This window comes from Phalaenopsis equestris, unplaced genomic scaffold, assembly GCF_001263595.1.
Source record: "Phalaenopsis equestris unplaced genomic scaffold, ASM126359v1 Scaffold000134, whole genome shotgun sequence".
In the NCBI taxonomy this organism is placed as follows: Eukaryota; Viridiplantae; Streptophyta; class Magnoliopsida; order Asparagales; family Orchidaceae; genus Phalaenopsis; species Phalaenopsis equestris.
In genome coordinates, this window is record NW_018164576.1 from 1,121,072 (window position 1) to 1,139,056 (window position 17,985).

General features: G+C 34.2%; 1 protein-coding gene across 2 annotated transcripts; it reads right to left on the reverse strand.

The window, feature by feature from the left end:
• Window positions 1-352: 352 nt before the first annotated feature.
• LOC110021388 (ankyrin repeat protein SKIP35-like) lies at window positions 353-17,495 on the reverse strand. Of its 2 annotated transcripts, none has more exons than XM_020719870.1 (4): window positions 17,418-17,495; window positions 16,158-17,093; window positions 15,607-16,039; window positions 353-1,460 (listed from the first exon to the last, which is right to left on the reverse strand). In XM_020719870.1, exons 2-4 carry the CDS (start codon window positions 16,790-16,792, stop codon window positions 633-635), a joined length of 1,896 nt encoding a protein of 631 aa, XP_020575529.1. In that variant the 5' UTR covers window positions 16,793-17,093; window positions 17,418-17,495; the 3' UTR covers window positions 353-632. The 2 variants fall into 2 exon arrangements, with proteins under 2 accessions (XP_020575529.1, XP_020575530.1); XM_020719871.1 differs by having other exon boundaries at window positions 17,216-17,451.
• Window positions 17,496-17,985: the final 490 nt, after the last annotated feature.

Genomic DNA, 17,985 nt, shown 5'->3' on the forward strand with positions numbered 1-17,985 from the left:
GCTTTATTGAGCCAGTCATTTTAGCTATAAGTTTGCATAATTTAAAATTCTAAATGATTTCTATCTTAAATTTGAATATTTATTACCTACAAAAGCCTCGAGATTCATATCATAACCTCAAGATTCATGTCATATGTTAAAAATTTGATCAATTGTGATAAATTTTAGAATTTTAAAAAATCCAAAGATGTAAAGGAGTTAAAGTAGTCTCAACAATAACCATCCCAAACAACAACCCATACAATTACCATAAACAAACAGTTCATAACATAATAATAATAATAATAATAATAATAATAATAATAATAATAAAGATAAAAAAATAAATAATAAAAAAAACTAAAGAGGACAGCATTCGTTGTATTATAACGATAACTCATTTAAAAAACATCATAAATTACACAAAAAACAAAATTTTGATATGCCTTGAGAAACATCTGCTGGCCAGATAGCCAGTCCACACTGAAACGCTCGCAATCAATTCAAGCAGCAGTCGTACAAAAGCCTGCATCATCTAAACCCCCAATTTAGAAAGTCCATTAAGCTGAAATCCCACAAACAATTCCATAAATTCTCTTCTCAAAACCCTGCAACAGAGCTCCATATCATCATTCAAACCAATTATCTCGCAATCAGTCGCCATTACCATATGCTGCAACAGAGGTTCCTGAAGAATGAAGAAATACAGGAAGATGATTCTCCAAAACTGCAAGTAGCTCATAGGACTGGCTTCCTCTGTTGACAGCTCCATTGGTAAGCCTCGCGGCCACCTCCACAAGCTGCCCTCTAAGTCTCTGCGGAAGTAGCTGCCCGCTTGCCTCGGCGCACTCCCTGTACAACGGCAAGTATGCAATGGCCATCATTAATGGTGCCGGCAGGTCCCTTAAGCATATGGGTGATTCACCTCTCCTTAGAATTCTCATGAAGTTCACATAATCGTCCTGCCCACTCCTAAGTCCCACAAAAAAAGCCTCTTCTGACCACTGTTCCTGGAGGAAAGCTTTCAGCTCGCGAGCTACGGCCTCATCGTCGGATCTAGCGATGCTGTCAGCCACCGCATAGGTTGCGGCAGCATCACGAAGAAAGTTCGACTGGAGAAGAAAGGCGACGCCGTCGAGTGAGCCACCACTCCGCTCGCCGGCGGCTTTGATGATCTCTACGCTCAGGGCGGCAAGGACGTGTTGCGGTACATGAGGGAGGAGGTATGCAGTTACTTCGACTTGGCTGCTGGAGGTTGCAGCAGTTAGGGCGAGACAGAGCTCCATATCTCGGCAGCCACGGTTGATGAACCATTGGACGACAGGCATGCAGCCTCTTTCGGCAGCACGCATGAGTGGTCCTAGGAAAGCAGCTGCATGCCCCTCCTCTACCAAACATTCCATGGTTCCAATTTTGCTGTAGTGGGAGGCAAATCCAAAGGCGAGATCAACATCAACATCCAAGCTGTTTCTCTGGGCGATCTGAACAAAGTAAAGAGGGATTTGCGAAAATAAGTTCATATGATCTATAAAGCGCACACTACAATTGAATCATAGTATTAGATTTCTAATAAATCAAAATTTTACTCATTTTGGGGCATTTACATACATACCAAACATTTCTCTAGTCTTTACATATCTAACACCTAAACTTCAATTTTTACATTGAAAGCAATCAAATTTTTAACATCACATAAAAATATCACCTTTACTAACTTTTCAAGTCAAATGCATTTTTTATTAATAGGTTTATATTACGAAGTGGTTATCAATGTAAAAATCAACCTTTAGGTGTTAGCTATGTAAATTCAACAGAATTGTGTGGTACATATGTAAATTCCTTTTTTTTTTCCTTTTTCTCATTATAAACCCTAAATCTGGATTATCATAATCAAGAGAGCAATCTAGAACAATTGGGTCCCAAAAGGAAGATTTTCTTAATTCAGAGTGGGTTTTAAAGCAATCGGCATACTCAATATCAAATATTTTACAAGACTGACAATATTAGGGCAAAACTTGAAATTACACTTTCACAAAGAAATGTCAATTGATATATTTCAAGTCAAAGGAGCAGAGCGTCTATTTCAACAAGAACACTTCACAAAGAAAAAGGAGCCTGGCTTTTAATAGCATCTAATTGTATTGGTTTACTAAAAACTTGAACTACGAGAGTATAATGTAGATAGATTGACATAAGAGATGTGAAGATAATGGAAAATAACCCAAACAAGGGTAAATAACCCTCTTTTCTCCTTAAAATTTCTCAATTTATTTTTGTAAGTGTATTAGTTCATCCATTGGAGTCTAATTGTATTGGTTTACTAAAAACTTGAACTACGAGAGTATAATGTAGATAGATTGACATAAGAGATGTGAAGATAATGAAAAATAACCCATACAAGGGTAAATAACCCTTTTTTCTCCTTAAAATTTCTCAATTTATTTTTGTAAGTGTATTAGTTCATCCATTGGAGTCTAGAGGCCTTCATTTAAGTAGAACTAAAACTGAATACATGGATGTAATTGTAGTAGTAGTAGCTCTAGTGACAAAAAATGTGACTTTGGGTGATCAAATTATTAAAAGGTGTGAACGATTTTGATATCTTGGGTCCGTTGTTCAAAGCGATGGTGATATAGATGGGGATGTTAATAGTAGAATTCAAGTTGGTTGGTTGAAGTGGAGGAATGCTTCGGGAGTTCAGGCCTTTTGTGTGATAGAAAAGTACCGCTTAGACTGAAAGGAAAATTTTATAAGATGGTGGTGAGACCTGCAAGTTCTATAGCGCTGAATGTTGGCCTTTAAAAGAGAAGTATAACAATAAGTTAAGTGTTGCTCAGATGAGAATGATTAGGTGGATGAGTGGCTTTACACTTAGAGACAAAAAGCGAAATGAATATATTCGTGATAGGGTTGGTGTAGCTCCTGTGACGGACAAAAATCAAGAAAGTCGTCTTAGATGGTTTGGTCACATTAAACGTCGACCATCTGATGATCGAATTAGGAGAGTAGATGTTTTAGATTCGACTTGTATTAAGAAAGGCAGAGGTAGACCTAGAAGACTGGGGTTTATTGTATAAAAAATGATCTTAATTTACTAGAATTAAATGAAAATATGACACTAAATAGGACACAATGGAAAAATAGGACACAATGGAAATTCATGTAGCTAACCCCACGTAGTGGGATTAAGGCTTTGCTGTTGTTGTTGTTGTTGTATTAGTTCATCCATGATATTTAAGGGCATAAAATGACCACCTTCAAGCTACTCTTCATGCTAGAGAACTGAATAAAATATTAGCTCAGGATAGAAGTTCACAAACTTCCAAATACAAAATTCGTGATCATTATCATGAGTTTACGTATATAACTGGATGAGGCATTTTCTAGGAATTAGAAGGGTTCTAGCAGGTAGAAGTTATGGTTAATGAACTCGGGTTTATGAAACTTATTCATGGATTACAAAGCAATCAGACATCCATGTTGTCTGGAAAAATGTGAATAAGATGACAAATTCAACAAATTAAAAAATGGAACTTTGCTTTAGTTTGTATTTAAACTTAGCATATATGATAAAAACAAAACATCAACTGCAGCAAGGATGAAAATATGAAGAAAAATAAACAGCGCATAGCTAAACATTCGTAGTTCAATGATGTACTACTCAACATAATCCTGGTAAAAGCAGCTAGTTGCACATCAGGTAGACAGCACATTTAAAATCGGATAGCAAATAATTGATGCAATCCTAATTTCCAAAGTTTCCTGAAAATGGTACTGCCAAAGTTCCTAAAATATAGCCATATATTTGACCAACCACCTCATTTCTTAAAGCCACTCTTCATCTTCATGGTGATAGGCCTCCTATTACCTTCCCCTGCAACTTGAAGAGGGGGAATATGAGGTAGCTGGGATGGCTGATGAAGTTAAAATAAAAGCTATAGTAGTGATGGGAGATCAAAGAATGAATAAACAGATGTTAATTTAAATAAAAAGATTTATCTGAGCTTAGATGCCTTCAAATGGTGAAATAACATGGTACACATTTCTGTAAGCTAAGGGTTTGTTGGAATCAATTTGTTTTTTTTTTCCTTTACTTTTAAAAATGTGTTTGATTAGTGTGTTTTTACATGTTTTTAGTTTTTATTTCTAAAATTAAATTAACATACTCTCTGAAAACACTCAAAATAACTTATAAGTGTTTTAGTGTTTTTAAAAACAATTATATCATAATTAAATATGCCAAATATGTTGTTTCAAATCAAAGCATAAGCAAAACAAAATAAAAATATAAAATAGAAATAAAAAACAAAATCAGCACCATATAAGAGAGATCAAAAACAGATTAAACTTCTCCTATAGTACTAAATATAATCAAAATAGGATTTTCCTTTAATAAGGAAATTCAATATTTTATCAAAATTTTGCAATTGTTTCATAAATTACAGAGCATTTCATCAGAAATCAAGGATTACTCAAATTAGAAACCTTTCTTTGCTCGACTAAAATACAACTTGCCACTAGTTTGCTAACTTTTCATCTCATTAGCTTGTCGTGCATTAAGGAAAAGATGAACAACCATTTTCCCGCCATGGATAGATCTATATAGGAAAGATACAGAAACTATTTATCAACTCTCAACAACAGCCTATAGAAGAGTTGGTATAATTGTTGCAGAGACGACAATACCTCCCACGACCATAGTTCACCATAGCTAATTCATTTCACGATGCCTTAATTAATCTGAATGAAGATCAGCTTACTGAATCCACATTCTCTATCTATCTTTGTTGAGTGTTACATGAGGCCTTGAATCCTTTCCATGCAATTTTTTTTGCATAACTTCAATTCTGGTATCTCTCCAGCCCTTCTCATAATCCATCAACAATAACCATAACTATTAGTCTTATTTGTAAATAGTCTATCATTCATTGAACACTTGCAAACCACTGGTCTATTTTTTGATATCATATATTCTATTCATACCATCCTTTAAATATAATACTCTATCTATCATTTCAAATTTTATAATGTATCTATCTTAAAATTCCCATTTTTCTACATGCACAATTGCACTGTTTGTGAGTGTTTTATAGCCCAACTTTCAAATCCTACCACACAGCAAACCTAGTTAAAAGAGTATTATTAAATATATATTTAGTCTCCATTGAATTCTCTTACCACGACTTATTTCTAAGCAAACTTTTCTACTCTAACTCTAATATTCAAGATGTTGTATCAACTCTACGTCATTTATCTTCCAACTACTTTCTCTGTTTTTCCAACTATTTACTTAAATTTATCAAAAATTTTGCTAATTTGAATTATGTTATCTACGAGATGAAACAACTAGGTACCCAACACTGAATCTAAATAACTAATGCAAGAAGTCATAGAATTTAATGCAAGCCCTCGATAAAGTACTACTCTATGAAAATTCATTGGTCAGACAACAATTGCTAATTAATATTAGTCGACGCTACATCATACATATTTTTAACAACACCAATAACATCATTTTTCCACTCTATACTTTTCTATTAATTGCCTAGATGCAAAATCCATCTCCACAGATGTTTTGGCATAAAATCAAATTACTACTAAAATATGTATGTAATTTTTCTAATTCTATATTCATTACTCTCTCCCCTAATTTAACTATATGACTTGTCAGTTTGATTAATCTATAATTATTTTAAACATGACCATCTACTTTATTTTATAATATTGGTATAAAAAAAAAATAATCTCCACCCAGTTGACCTACTACTTGATCTTCAATATTAGATTAAAAAAATTCTTTACCTAACTATTGGAACATCACCCCCCATAGATTTCTCATATAGAGCCAAATTTTTCACTTCCATGTATCTTCTTCAGCGCTAATTCCACTCTACTCTTTTGAGTTGATTCATAAAAGAATTGATTATTCAGATCATTAAGTTCTTCGAAAGTCCTTTTTCCTAAAACCTAATTTAACAAATTCTAAAATTAACATATCATTTCCTTCATGCATTCATCTATACTTAATATCTTATTATAATCATTAATGATAATTGCACACCGTTTACACTGCTTACAATAAAGATATTATAATTATAAGGTCAAAATACTCTAATAACTTGAAGGAACAATACCACAATAATAACAAAAATTCACAATTTGGATTGATATGCCTGTTTGATATCATCAAACCGCTATCACTTAAAATCACTTCAATCTTGAGCCAAAAAATGGTGAAAATTTATAGGAAAATTTTACCATTGTAAATTATAGGCAAATTTTGCATGAGTTGTGCAGTTGGTAGCCTGCCAAAAAAATAAGCATACTCACCAATCTTCAACATCATCATCATTTGTCTTTTCCTAATTATTTGGCATGCAGAAACAGAAGTCTACAAAATAACTTCAACGGCCATAACTTTCACTTTCGTCAGACCAATTTTGTTAAATCCTACAGGGAAATACCAATTTGCAGTGGTGATGCCATAGCTATTCCCTACAGTCCTCCTGCCTTTATTTCACTAAGCGGGAGTCTTCTATATGCCGACAGCTGCATTCACTATTATTAAATGCCCTAGTTGTTGTCCGACTGCTATGAGTTTATTCATATAGAATCGATGTGAAATACTTTCATTCACTACATACTCCATTTTTATATATTAGGTGTAATTTCTTTCGTTTTTTTTTCTGCTTTGGGTCAGTTAAGGTTTATTTTAAGTTTATTTCTAAATCTAGACCCACCAAATGTGCTCTTTATCTTCCACATCCTCTCAAAATTCAATGCATTATTCATTCTCGCCCCAAGGATTGTTTTGTTTAAACCAAAAAGATAGTTAAAAAAAAAATGGCCACGAAAATAAAATCCTTCTCTGACGCCATATTCTTCTATGAATCAAGTTTTCATGACAACTCAAATATCCAATAAACCTTCTCCAAGTCGCTAATAGTTGGATTGAGACCAAAATCTTCTACACTAGAAATTATCATCGTTGTAATTGCTAGAAAAGATATGATCTGGAACAACTTCAATGTATAAAATGAAAACCCACAATCTTGGATTGTAGATGCAAGAGTTTTTTATAATAAACAAAAGAAGCCTCCTTATTCTAAGCTATTCACACACATTTAAATGACCATATAGACAAAATTGATAGTGGGTCAACATCACAAGTAACTACCTTTGTGATTATGATAAGATTCTTCGCAAAAATTAAGGAAAATAAAATATTTTATTGCAAGAGCTCCAAACAACACACTGAAATACATAAAGATAAGCACACACAATTCTAGATGTAGACAATCTCTCCCAAATCCAACCATTTGAAAGGTAGGAAATCTATCTCAAAACTTAACCCTAAGACCCAAGACAACGAAATCCTGCACAATCATAACATTCAACATATTAGTCATATTTATACTAAACAATAATAAAAACAATAATAAATGACGACTAAATTTCCCTTAGGCTAATAAAGACTAAATTGCCTTAATCGCCATATAACATTACCCCTCTCCGAATAAAACACATTGTCCATGATGTGAGAAAAAGGTTGTTAGATTAGATTGTATGGCTCCCATGTGGCCTCATCATCTGACAATCCTCTCTACTTAAACAAAAACTTGTTGTAACCCTCAACTCTCGAAATACCAGCTTAAGCACATCCTTCGATCGCATCAGAATCTGATGGTACCCAAACTTCAAATCGACCTTAGAGAATATCGTTGCTCCTATCCAGTAGCGTAATTATCCCCAAAATCTCTAGCAGTCTGTTAATACCAGTTCATGCAACTCGATCAAGAATCTCAACCCTGCGTCTTAAACCACCTAATCATAGTCTTCAACGTCACCGACTTCTTGCACAAAATGGGGTCACAGTGAAACACCATCTTGTCTCCCTCCTGTATAATTTGTAGTGTCCAAATCAGTCTTTTATGAACTCCCCCACTTTTCTCCACATGTATCGTTCCCGTCATTGCTTCTGAATCGCCTTCTGCCCGGAGTAGCATTCAACGCCACCAACACCTTGCACAAATTGAGGTCATTCTAAAGCACCACTATCTTGTCCCCCTCATGAAAACTCTGTAGCATCCAAATTAGTCTCTTAAAAACTCCCTTGCTTTTCCCAGCCTGTCGCATTCCCATCATTAATTCTGAATCGCCTTCCGCCCAGAAGGCTGGAACCACAAAAGACACTAACGCGGTTGTGTACAACCCTCCATCAGGATCCCACCCATAGGGGTTCCTATCTCAGGCCAAAATTTTTCGAAGCTAATCTTCTCCAGCCCCGAGTCTCACGCAGACCCGTTCTACTTGTTGCCGCTCGTTCCAAACCTCACAATATCATGCAATTCCCTCCAAAGGTTGCCTCTTAAACCCGCTCCCTAATCCTTCACTCATTCCTATTTTCTTCTATTTGTTCCAGTCGTCTGAATGTTGCATTATTTCTTCCAAGTGTTGTCGCTTGAGTCAACTCATGTTTCCTTTGCTCGATACAACAGGTCCCAATCTCATAAAACAACAACTCTGCCTTGATGCCAAGCAAATCCTTCTGATTGCCACTGCATGTGTCTGTTCCTAACGCTCGATCCTGCAACATACGAAGGCAATTTTGTTTGAAATTTCATGAAATTCTTCATCATTTTTGGCTCACATCTTTCTCTAAGTTCTTCTACAGAGCATTTTCTTCCTTGATTGCCATTAAACCAAGTTTTGATCATGCAGGCGTAGCGCAAAGGTTTGGTCAATAGTTAGGTTCGGTCATGAAGGACTATACAACGTGGCCAAATAGCTCGAATCGTAGCTTTAGCTCACTTGAATTGCTATGATTCTGTCGTTTGCATCCCAACTAGCTTACTATGTAACAAACCCATCATGTGTGTCCCAGCTAGTTCTTTCCGTGATGATATCAAATATCATGCTGTGAACATGATACCGTCGTCGCTTCCCAATCAACTCTTATCGCGATGTATCGTGAGATTAGGTCATGATGCAGTCTTTGTTTTACCAGCTACCGCGAGTAGCGACGACTATATCGCTCACGCTTCTTCCCAAAATCATTGGTCTGACACCATTTAATAAAATTCTTGGCAAAACTTAGGGCAAATATAATAATTTATTGCAAGAACTCCAAACTTTACACTCAAATAGATAAAGGATAAGCATTTCCAATTCGAAAGGTAGAAAATCTCTCTCAAACTCAAACCTTAAGACTCAAGACAACAAACTCCTACATAATCTAAACTCTAAATATACTTGTCCTATTTATACTAAACAATAATAATTGAGAAATGATTAAATTGCCCATAGGCGCCGTAATAACAGACTATTAATGCAATAGCTCTATGGTCCTTAGTTTTTGTGGTTCTAAACATTCATGTAACTTATTATAAATCAACAAAATTTTCAGGGATATAACATGTATTGTTAATTTTCTTCCCGCATATTGTCAATTCTAGGATAGGATAGGGACTAGAGAAAAATAAGCAAAGAAAAGTGGCCTTTACTTCCTAGATTATGAAAAAAATTCTAAAGGTAAGAGAAAAATACTTGAGGGCTAATTGTTTTGTTAAAAAAGCAATGCGGTGTAAATGGAATTCAATGTAATTGAAACATATATTTGAAATATTTTAGAATTTTTTACTTCAGTATTAACAAATGTATTGGTTAACAATTTTTCTTTCATTTAAGCAAAAAATGAAGTCAATGTAAAACATGGGGGTGCTAGTGGTGGTGTTGGAGGGCGATGGTAATTGCAACAATGAGCAGCAGGTGACAATTGACAACGACAAGCGAGTGTTTGACATGGGTGACAAGCAGCCAATAAAATTTCACTCACGCAATGTGTTTGGATTTCATCCAAAATCGAATGAATTCCAAATACATTGAGAAAAAAAAAAATTAAATGGTGAATCCCAAATACCTTAAAAATTTACTCTGCATTGCGTTCTCCTCCAACCAAACACCCAAGTTTTCAAAATGCATGTATTCTTTTTATTTTTCACCACTTCTCCATCAAACAAAACAACCCCTTAGTATGTATCTTCCTCTAGCACAATCATATTGTGCCACTTTTATCATCAGTCATCCGTTTCATGTATCTAATAAAGTTTCCTCCCTTTTCATGAGCATAGTTCCTGATTAGTTCAAGCACTTGAACACCTTACCTCAGTTAACTTTAGAAATCCCTCTGACTTTTTGCAACTATCCATAGTGACATCTAAGGCCTATCATAGGTAAACAATATCATGGGTGTGGTGCCTGAGTGACCTACATCTTTCATTCATGACCAAATTAGAACCACTTGACTCTTTTAATAAGGAAAAAATCTAAAAATAGTTCCACAAATTTCACACCATAAACACCTAAATCAAAACCCACGCTCTAGTCTTTAGGATCAATAATTAGAAAGAATATTGCATTCCATAATTTAATAGTAAATCCTTCAACAAGGAACTGTTCACCAAAATATTTGTATTTGCACTTCTCGACAAAATGGGATAATAGCAAAAAAAATTACACTTTCTAGATGTTGTCCTATCAATCATAATCACTAGTAATGTTTAAAAATACTATTGAAAGGATGTTGTTCTACAGCTGCCTATCCTATTAATCGTATGCCATCAAGAATTTCAAAATCAAAGCTCTTAATCAAACCCTCATTGATATCTATATCACTAGACTTAGTTCAATCATTCCTATCAAGTGTTTGGCTACTCAAATTTTGTGCACACATTCATCATCATTAAAGAAGCAAACTAGACCGAAATTGCAAGGAGAGATGCATATTAAAGCACCCCCGATTACAACTCTTTAGACCATGAGGAGTCTAGATAAATATTGAGGTTTGGGAGCAAAAGTCATTTCATCTCAGAATCTATTGAGTTCAGATAAATATTGATTTTTGGGAGGCAAAAATTATTTGCTCTCAAAATCTAGAAGTCAGCACACACAAGGAAATAATAAAGTGTTGGCAGAGTTAATACTGATGTGTGTGTGAATGATATACACACACATACACACATACATGTATAAATAAAAAAAAAAAAAAGATAAAGAGAGAGAGAGAGAGATTGTTTTCAGAATGTTTTTCAATTAACCAAATTCCTATTATATTGCATCCTCCCCATCTACTCTGCAGTATATGAAATTTGTATAATGTGCTAATTCTCAACATGTGTAAGGCAGAAATCCATCACATCATGCATGACAAGTATCAAGACAAGAAAAATAAAACCGTGCAATTAATTTAAACAACACAGAAGAGAAAAGGGAGGATGTTTACAACCCAATCCCTCAGCATGGTTGTATTCTATAAAAAGTCATAATTTTCTCCAATTTTATCGTTTCCCATATTCACAATGTACCATCAGGTAGCTAATAAAAAAAAATGTTTGTTAGGGATTTGGGGTTCTTTGGTCAGTGCAGTGAACACAGAGATTATGAGAACTCAGAGAATTTGCATACATTCCAAAGTTTACAAGATTAAGCAGGACAAAATAGTTTAGTTTGTTGGGAAAAAAAGATAAGTTGGCATTTATGAAGTTCTGAATCCAAGGACCAGCCTCTTGACAACTAACGAAGCTTTTCTCCTCAACTTATTAGGAAAAGATTATATTCATCGATAGCATGGTATCTTTGTTGGTGCTACAATATCTCACTGACCAAGCAAAAAATGTTCTGACAAAAAACAAGTAAACAAGCAAGCTTATAAAATTTATTGCAAGAAGAAGTATGCAGGTATAAGAAGTAAGAATTAGGGCTGCAAACGAACTGAAATGAATCAAGCCAAGCTCGATCTCATTTACAAAAAGCTTGTTTGATCTTGGTTCAGGCTTTTATCATAGTATTGTTTGATCTATTTAAATGAATGATTGTTCGAGCTCGGCTAAGCTAGGTTCATTTTATGCTTATAAATCTTTAAACAAACCCTTTGCATTTGGGACATAATCGAGCTTTATCAAGCTATTGAGCATTAAATTATCCACCCAAATGAGCCCTATCAAACCTATTAACAAGCACAGCTTGTTCTCTAAGTAATTTAGCTTTAATAAGACTATTAACAAGTCTTATCAAGCTTATTAACAAGTAGCTTGCTAGCTTAGCAAATAATAGTTGAATTGAATGAACTTCTAAATGAATAAAGATCAAACTATCTTTTGATAATGATCAAACAGAGATCTAACCCATCTTCAAACCAAAATCAAACTTTCTTTGAATCATAATAACGATAATCAAACAAAGACCATCCTTGTTTGAAGTATCTTCAAGATTGAATAATATTTATACAAAGATTGAGCAACTTTCAAATTATGATCAAACCATCTTTGAGAATTTAACAAAAGAAAAAAATTCAATAATCATCAAGTAATGAATGAACAATGATTGGCACATCCTCAAATAATGATAAATCATGATCGAATCATCTTTGATTCACATAAACCACGATTAATCTATGTTTGATCATGTTCCAATTATAGCTAAATAATGATTTAGTTATTATTAGACAATAAATTAATCAACGTCATAGCAAAAAATCTATTATTTTAAATTGTATTTTATTGATTGGCATTTTAGGTTTAGAATTTAGAATTAAAATGTAATATTCAAGCTTTGACAAACTAAATGAATAACATAATTAACCTTCACGGACGACGAAGGGCGAGAGACTCTCACCTTGAAGTATTGCAACAGCCCGAACACGCACACTGGAAATGGAAAATGTATTGGAAACGGAAAGAGTTGAAGAGCTCATATGATCAAAATGTTGCATAAAAGTTCTGGCTATTTCTTAAACATCAAAAGTATTAAAAAGCAGAGATTAAAGCCTCTACGGGAAACTGGAGAGTTTCGGCCTACAATGGTTTCTCATTTTCTTTGGAACATCTTTAGATTAGATTAAGGAGAATATGTAACTAAAATGATGTTATTTTAATTAAGTTAATATTATTAATGATTTAATCAAACTTTATATACATTAATAATTAGTTTTATGAACTATGATTTAATGATTTAATTTAATTAAATATAAATATGTTTTATATCAAGCCATTATTATACAATTCATCGAGCTTCTTAAAGAACTTGTTCACAAGCGATAAATAATATTAATCATGATTATAAATGAATTGACTAATAAGCTATTCAAATTTATTCATTTAACAATCGAGCATTCATAAAAATGCTCAAACATGTTCAATTAGCTAACCAACCAATCAAGAATAAACTCTAATCAAGCCCGACCAAAAATAACTAGCCAAATATTTGGTTCATTTGTAGCCTTACATAAGATGAAAAAGTACCCCATCAGTGGAAATGGTGACGAATCAAATACTCTCTAAAACAACAAATTGAAAACCATTAATGCTCTCAAATTATAAATAATTTTGTTTGAAATGCAAGTAACGTTTGCTGACACTTCTAAGTAGTGTACTCATTGTTAGGGAGGTTCGTTCTCTACACCTTAAACAACAAGGTGAAGGTGTTGACCAACAAAAAAGCTTTTAGAGTCCCATTCAGCTGCAAAAATAAACAGATTTTATTGCACATCAAAATCTTCCTTCTTTAGTAACTATGTAGATATCCACCAGAAGTATTGTAGATTAAATGGAACCAACAGACTTCCAGTTTATTTCATTAAGAAGTTATTTCATAATGCGCAAATGACTTTTGATAAATTCAAAAGTAAAATTGTTGTCCAAAGTATCGTAAGAGAGCTAAAACTATTTAGTAAAGGACACAGACACTAATGTTAGTAGCTTGAACAACGAAAAACAATTATAATTAATACAAAATTAATTATATATCCTAGTTATTATTGGTGCATAGCTAATCAAAAGAATATTTTTTAATTAATTACTATGACAAATTGGCTTATTTTGCCCCAAGCATGAATCAACAGGTTAATATTACAGATTAATATTCTATAAACTATTACATAACTTTACCAATTAATTGTTAATTAGTTACTGTACCAATAGAAAAATATTTTCAGTAATAAATAATCATTTAATAGTTATTCAAATTAATCCTAACTCCAAGGATAATTTATATTCTAGCAAAAAATTAATACAGATTTGTTCAAACAATAAACTTTTGATTAATTATTGCATGAATAAAAAAATAGCATTATCTTGGTAATTAATTAATAACTATTTTGTATATCTAATCACTATTAAATAACAACTGAGGCAAGTAATACTTAACGATTTCCTCCCTCATTCTGCTCTCATTCATAACTAATTATATTAAGTCAGTCACTTGTGAAAGCGGTGAATAAAAAACAGCCCACATTCAATTCATTTACTGATATACACTAAGTTCCCTTGCTCATGCATTTTTTTGTTGGGGCATTTACAAACATACCACCCAATTCCTATATATTTACATATGTAACACCTAAACTTTTTTATGTGTATACCACCCAAACCTTTCATATCACATCAAAAATACACAAATTTAACTTTTAAAAAGAAAAATAAACCTTTTCATGTATATGTTAGGTGACATGTATGTAAAAAAAATTTAAGTTTAGAGGCTAGATATGAAACTATGTAGTAATTGAGTGGTATGCATGTAAATCTTCCTTTATCGTTTCACTAGTTAGCTCAGTGCTCTTTCTCTATTCTATTCTCCCATTCAACTCAATGTCTTTGCTTGCTTTTTCATTCGCTCATTCCTCATTCCGTCATTCCATTAACCATGCATTTTCCTACCTTTGCCAGTTCAACATTCACCCAACTTACTGTTAAGTATTGAACAATTGAAAGCATTAGAATCACGTGAAATTGAGCAAATCATCTATCTAAAAAGGGTTGGGTTGGGAATCCAGTAAATTTCTAAGTATGGTCCCATGATTCCTAGTTTATCATGCAATAAACCAACATAATGCCCCTATTGAGTATAGGAAAATGGAGATAAGCAAGTAAGAAAATAAATTAGTGAAAAACGAGGAATATTAGCATGGTGCAACAAGAGAAACGTAGAAAAAAGAAAAGCAAACTGACATATGCGTGAATGAGCGAATTTACGTAATAAATCCTACAAGCATGCAAAATATATAGTACATAAATGAAATTCATATGTGATTAAGAGTACACAAATATCAACATGTATGCACTCATGAAAGCATACAGAAAATCAATGTAAGCTACAATGAAACTATAGTTAAGCCTGGTTTGTTTAGCAATATAATTAAGGGCTCATCTTCAGATTCAAAAAAGAATATGATAATTAGGAGCTTTGATTTCATCATACGCATTTGATCGTAGCAGACTTTACTTGGTTTGATTATTAAGTATGAATCCAATTCCTTTGAGAAACCACTGAAGTAGATTAATCAACCAATATATGGTTAATCAAGAAAAATTAATTATCATAAGCTTAACTAATAAATAATAAACCAAATTTATACTCCATTAGCATATTTAACCAATACTTAATAGAAAATATAATAATCAATCCTCAATAAAACAACTTAGTTTAACATATAATTTAACTATTAAGCAGAAAAATGTAACTATTAAGAAAACTAACTAATTTTTTTATAACTATAACATAATTTACAAAAAAGTGAGGTAATATATCAAAAGATTTACCAGAAACTCTGCACTCGGATAAAGTTAATGTTACCTGGAGTAGGATGCGCACAAGTTCAGTACTACCAAAGCGAGACGCTTCCAAAAAACATTGGTTAACATTGTCGGCACCACCCTCCACCAACATTCCCAACAATCCTTGTATCAAATATGCTGAGATTCCAGAAGCCCAACCAGGATCGAAAGAGCTTGAAAAGAGAGTCAGAGGGAAACAAGCAGCATCAAATGCCTCAGTGAAGTCCTTTCCTGAGAGATTATTGCCAGCAAGGTCCAGGAATGTTTTGAACGCTGAGAGCTGGAAGTGCACTTCAATGGCGGTGTTGGGATTTCCTTTGCCCCGGTTCTCTTGGCACCTGGAGTGAAAACCAATGCATTTTAAGGCCCATTCCGTGAACTTCTGAACTTTTGCTCCTGCTTCAGCTTTTAAAATCTCATCCCCGTTGCATTCTTGAAGACGATCATGCAATCTGAAGCAAAATCCAAATAATAATAATAATAATAAAAATAATAATAATAAACAAAGAAACCATGAACTGGAAGCCTTCTGTTTAGCCGACATAACTATTTTCATGCATAGATATATACCTTTGAGCCATGACGGCAACAGTATCTGCTAGACTTATTGTCCTGCTCTGACATGCAGAAACACAAGAAGCGAGAAATGATGTTCTTAGGGCCGCCCTTGTGAAATCACGAGCACCATAAGAGACGATCTTCTTGATTAGACCAGTGATCCCATCAAGTTCCCGTCGAACCTTCAAAAACCATATAGAATCCAGTGCTATGCATAGCGCATCATTCAGGGTTTGGGGATCAGCTAAGAGAATTAGATTCTCAGCAAGCTCCCAATCATGGGAGCTTACCGCACCCTGAAACATTCGGCCAAGTTCTATCCTATCCTGCCTGCTAAGTCTCCTGTCCAGCTTACTTTTCTCTTTATCTTTCCTCCTCATAGAATCTTCTGTCTGTTCTGATACCCTAAACCTAAATTTTTTGGCACAAGCACCGTAACTTTTAGGGACCTGATGGTCCTTGTTCTCCTGAGAGGCTTGTTGATAGAACCCCTCACTGCTTCCCTCACCTGTCTCCTGTGTTGAACAATCACCATTCTGGTTCCAACTTGCAACAACTCCGTTCTCATCAATGTCCATTCCAGATTTCAATGGATCTTCCGAATGACTCTCCGTTGTCACATACCCGCTTTCCTCTTCGGCCACCATTGTCTTTACCTCATCGGCAGTTTTTGGAGACCCGAACTAGCCCAATGCGATAAGAGCAAAATCCCAATTTAAACAAACAGTAACAATATCAGATTCTTAGAAGTAACAAAGGAGTAACTGATTATCCTCTAAAACGAAATCGAAAGCGGAATCACTCCGCAACTTTGATCAAGAAGAAACCCACTAGCTCGCTTCCCCCATAAACTAAACATCAAAAGGTCGAGAACCAAACTGTTAAAACCCTAGCTGCCATCAGACCCGAGAAAAGAAAAGCACTGGGCCGCTTCCGAGTAGACAAATCCTGCACCAGAAAGGAAATCAAACAAACTCAAAACAGATTTTTGACGATGATGAAAATAACTAAAATGAAAAAAATTCCACAACATATATGAAAAAAGAAAAAAAAAGAAGAAATTTCACGACCACAAAAAGGGTGGAGACAGAGAAATGGTAATGAAAACAGAACCAAACTTCATTCCTCGAAACTAGAACAGGAAAAGAAGCAAAAAAAAAAAATTCTTGAAGCCCTGCCGCGCTTGAGAAGAAATCAAACCCCTCTTTTGCTCCAGAAAAATAAAAAATGGATTGCAGGATGGATTTTTTAAGTAGATACAGGAATTCTAACCTCGCCCTAAACGGAAGAACGAAAAGTGGAAACTCGCGACAGGGAAATGGAAAATTTCATAAAATTACCATCTTTTCATTAGTTTTTTTTTTTTAAGAGAAATTTGAGCGACGGAACATAAATTAGTTGGAGACTCGTGTGATGGTGGTGCGGCCAATTTAATTATTTGTTAAATGAATTTAATATATTTCATGAAAGTGAGAGTCACAGCGACAAGAGGGACGGGGATCCACCGCCACCTAGAAGCACGTCACCCTTTCTCAAATGGGACCGATCGCTGCTTTTCTCTTTACTGGGAGCCCCACCTCAATCACTAAAATGCCTTCACCCCCATCTCACCCTTCACTCACCCAAAACTTATTCTAGGTTTTAAGTGGATGCTTCTCAAAAGAGTTCATCTTCGGTTCATTAAGAAGTTCGTATTCGACAAAAATTTATTCATTTGTATTCGACTCATTTTAGTTCGAAATCACGAACAAAGGTTTGTTCGTTTCGACTCGTTTTCGCTCGAAATACTACTAATCAATTATATATATACTTGATGAGTAATATTTTTAAAAATTTTAAT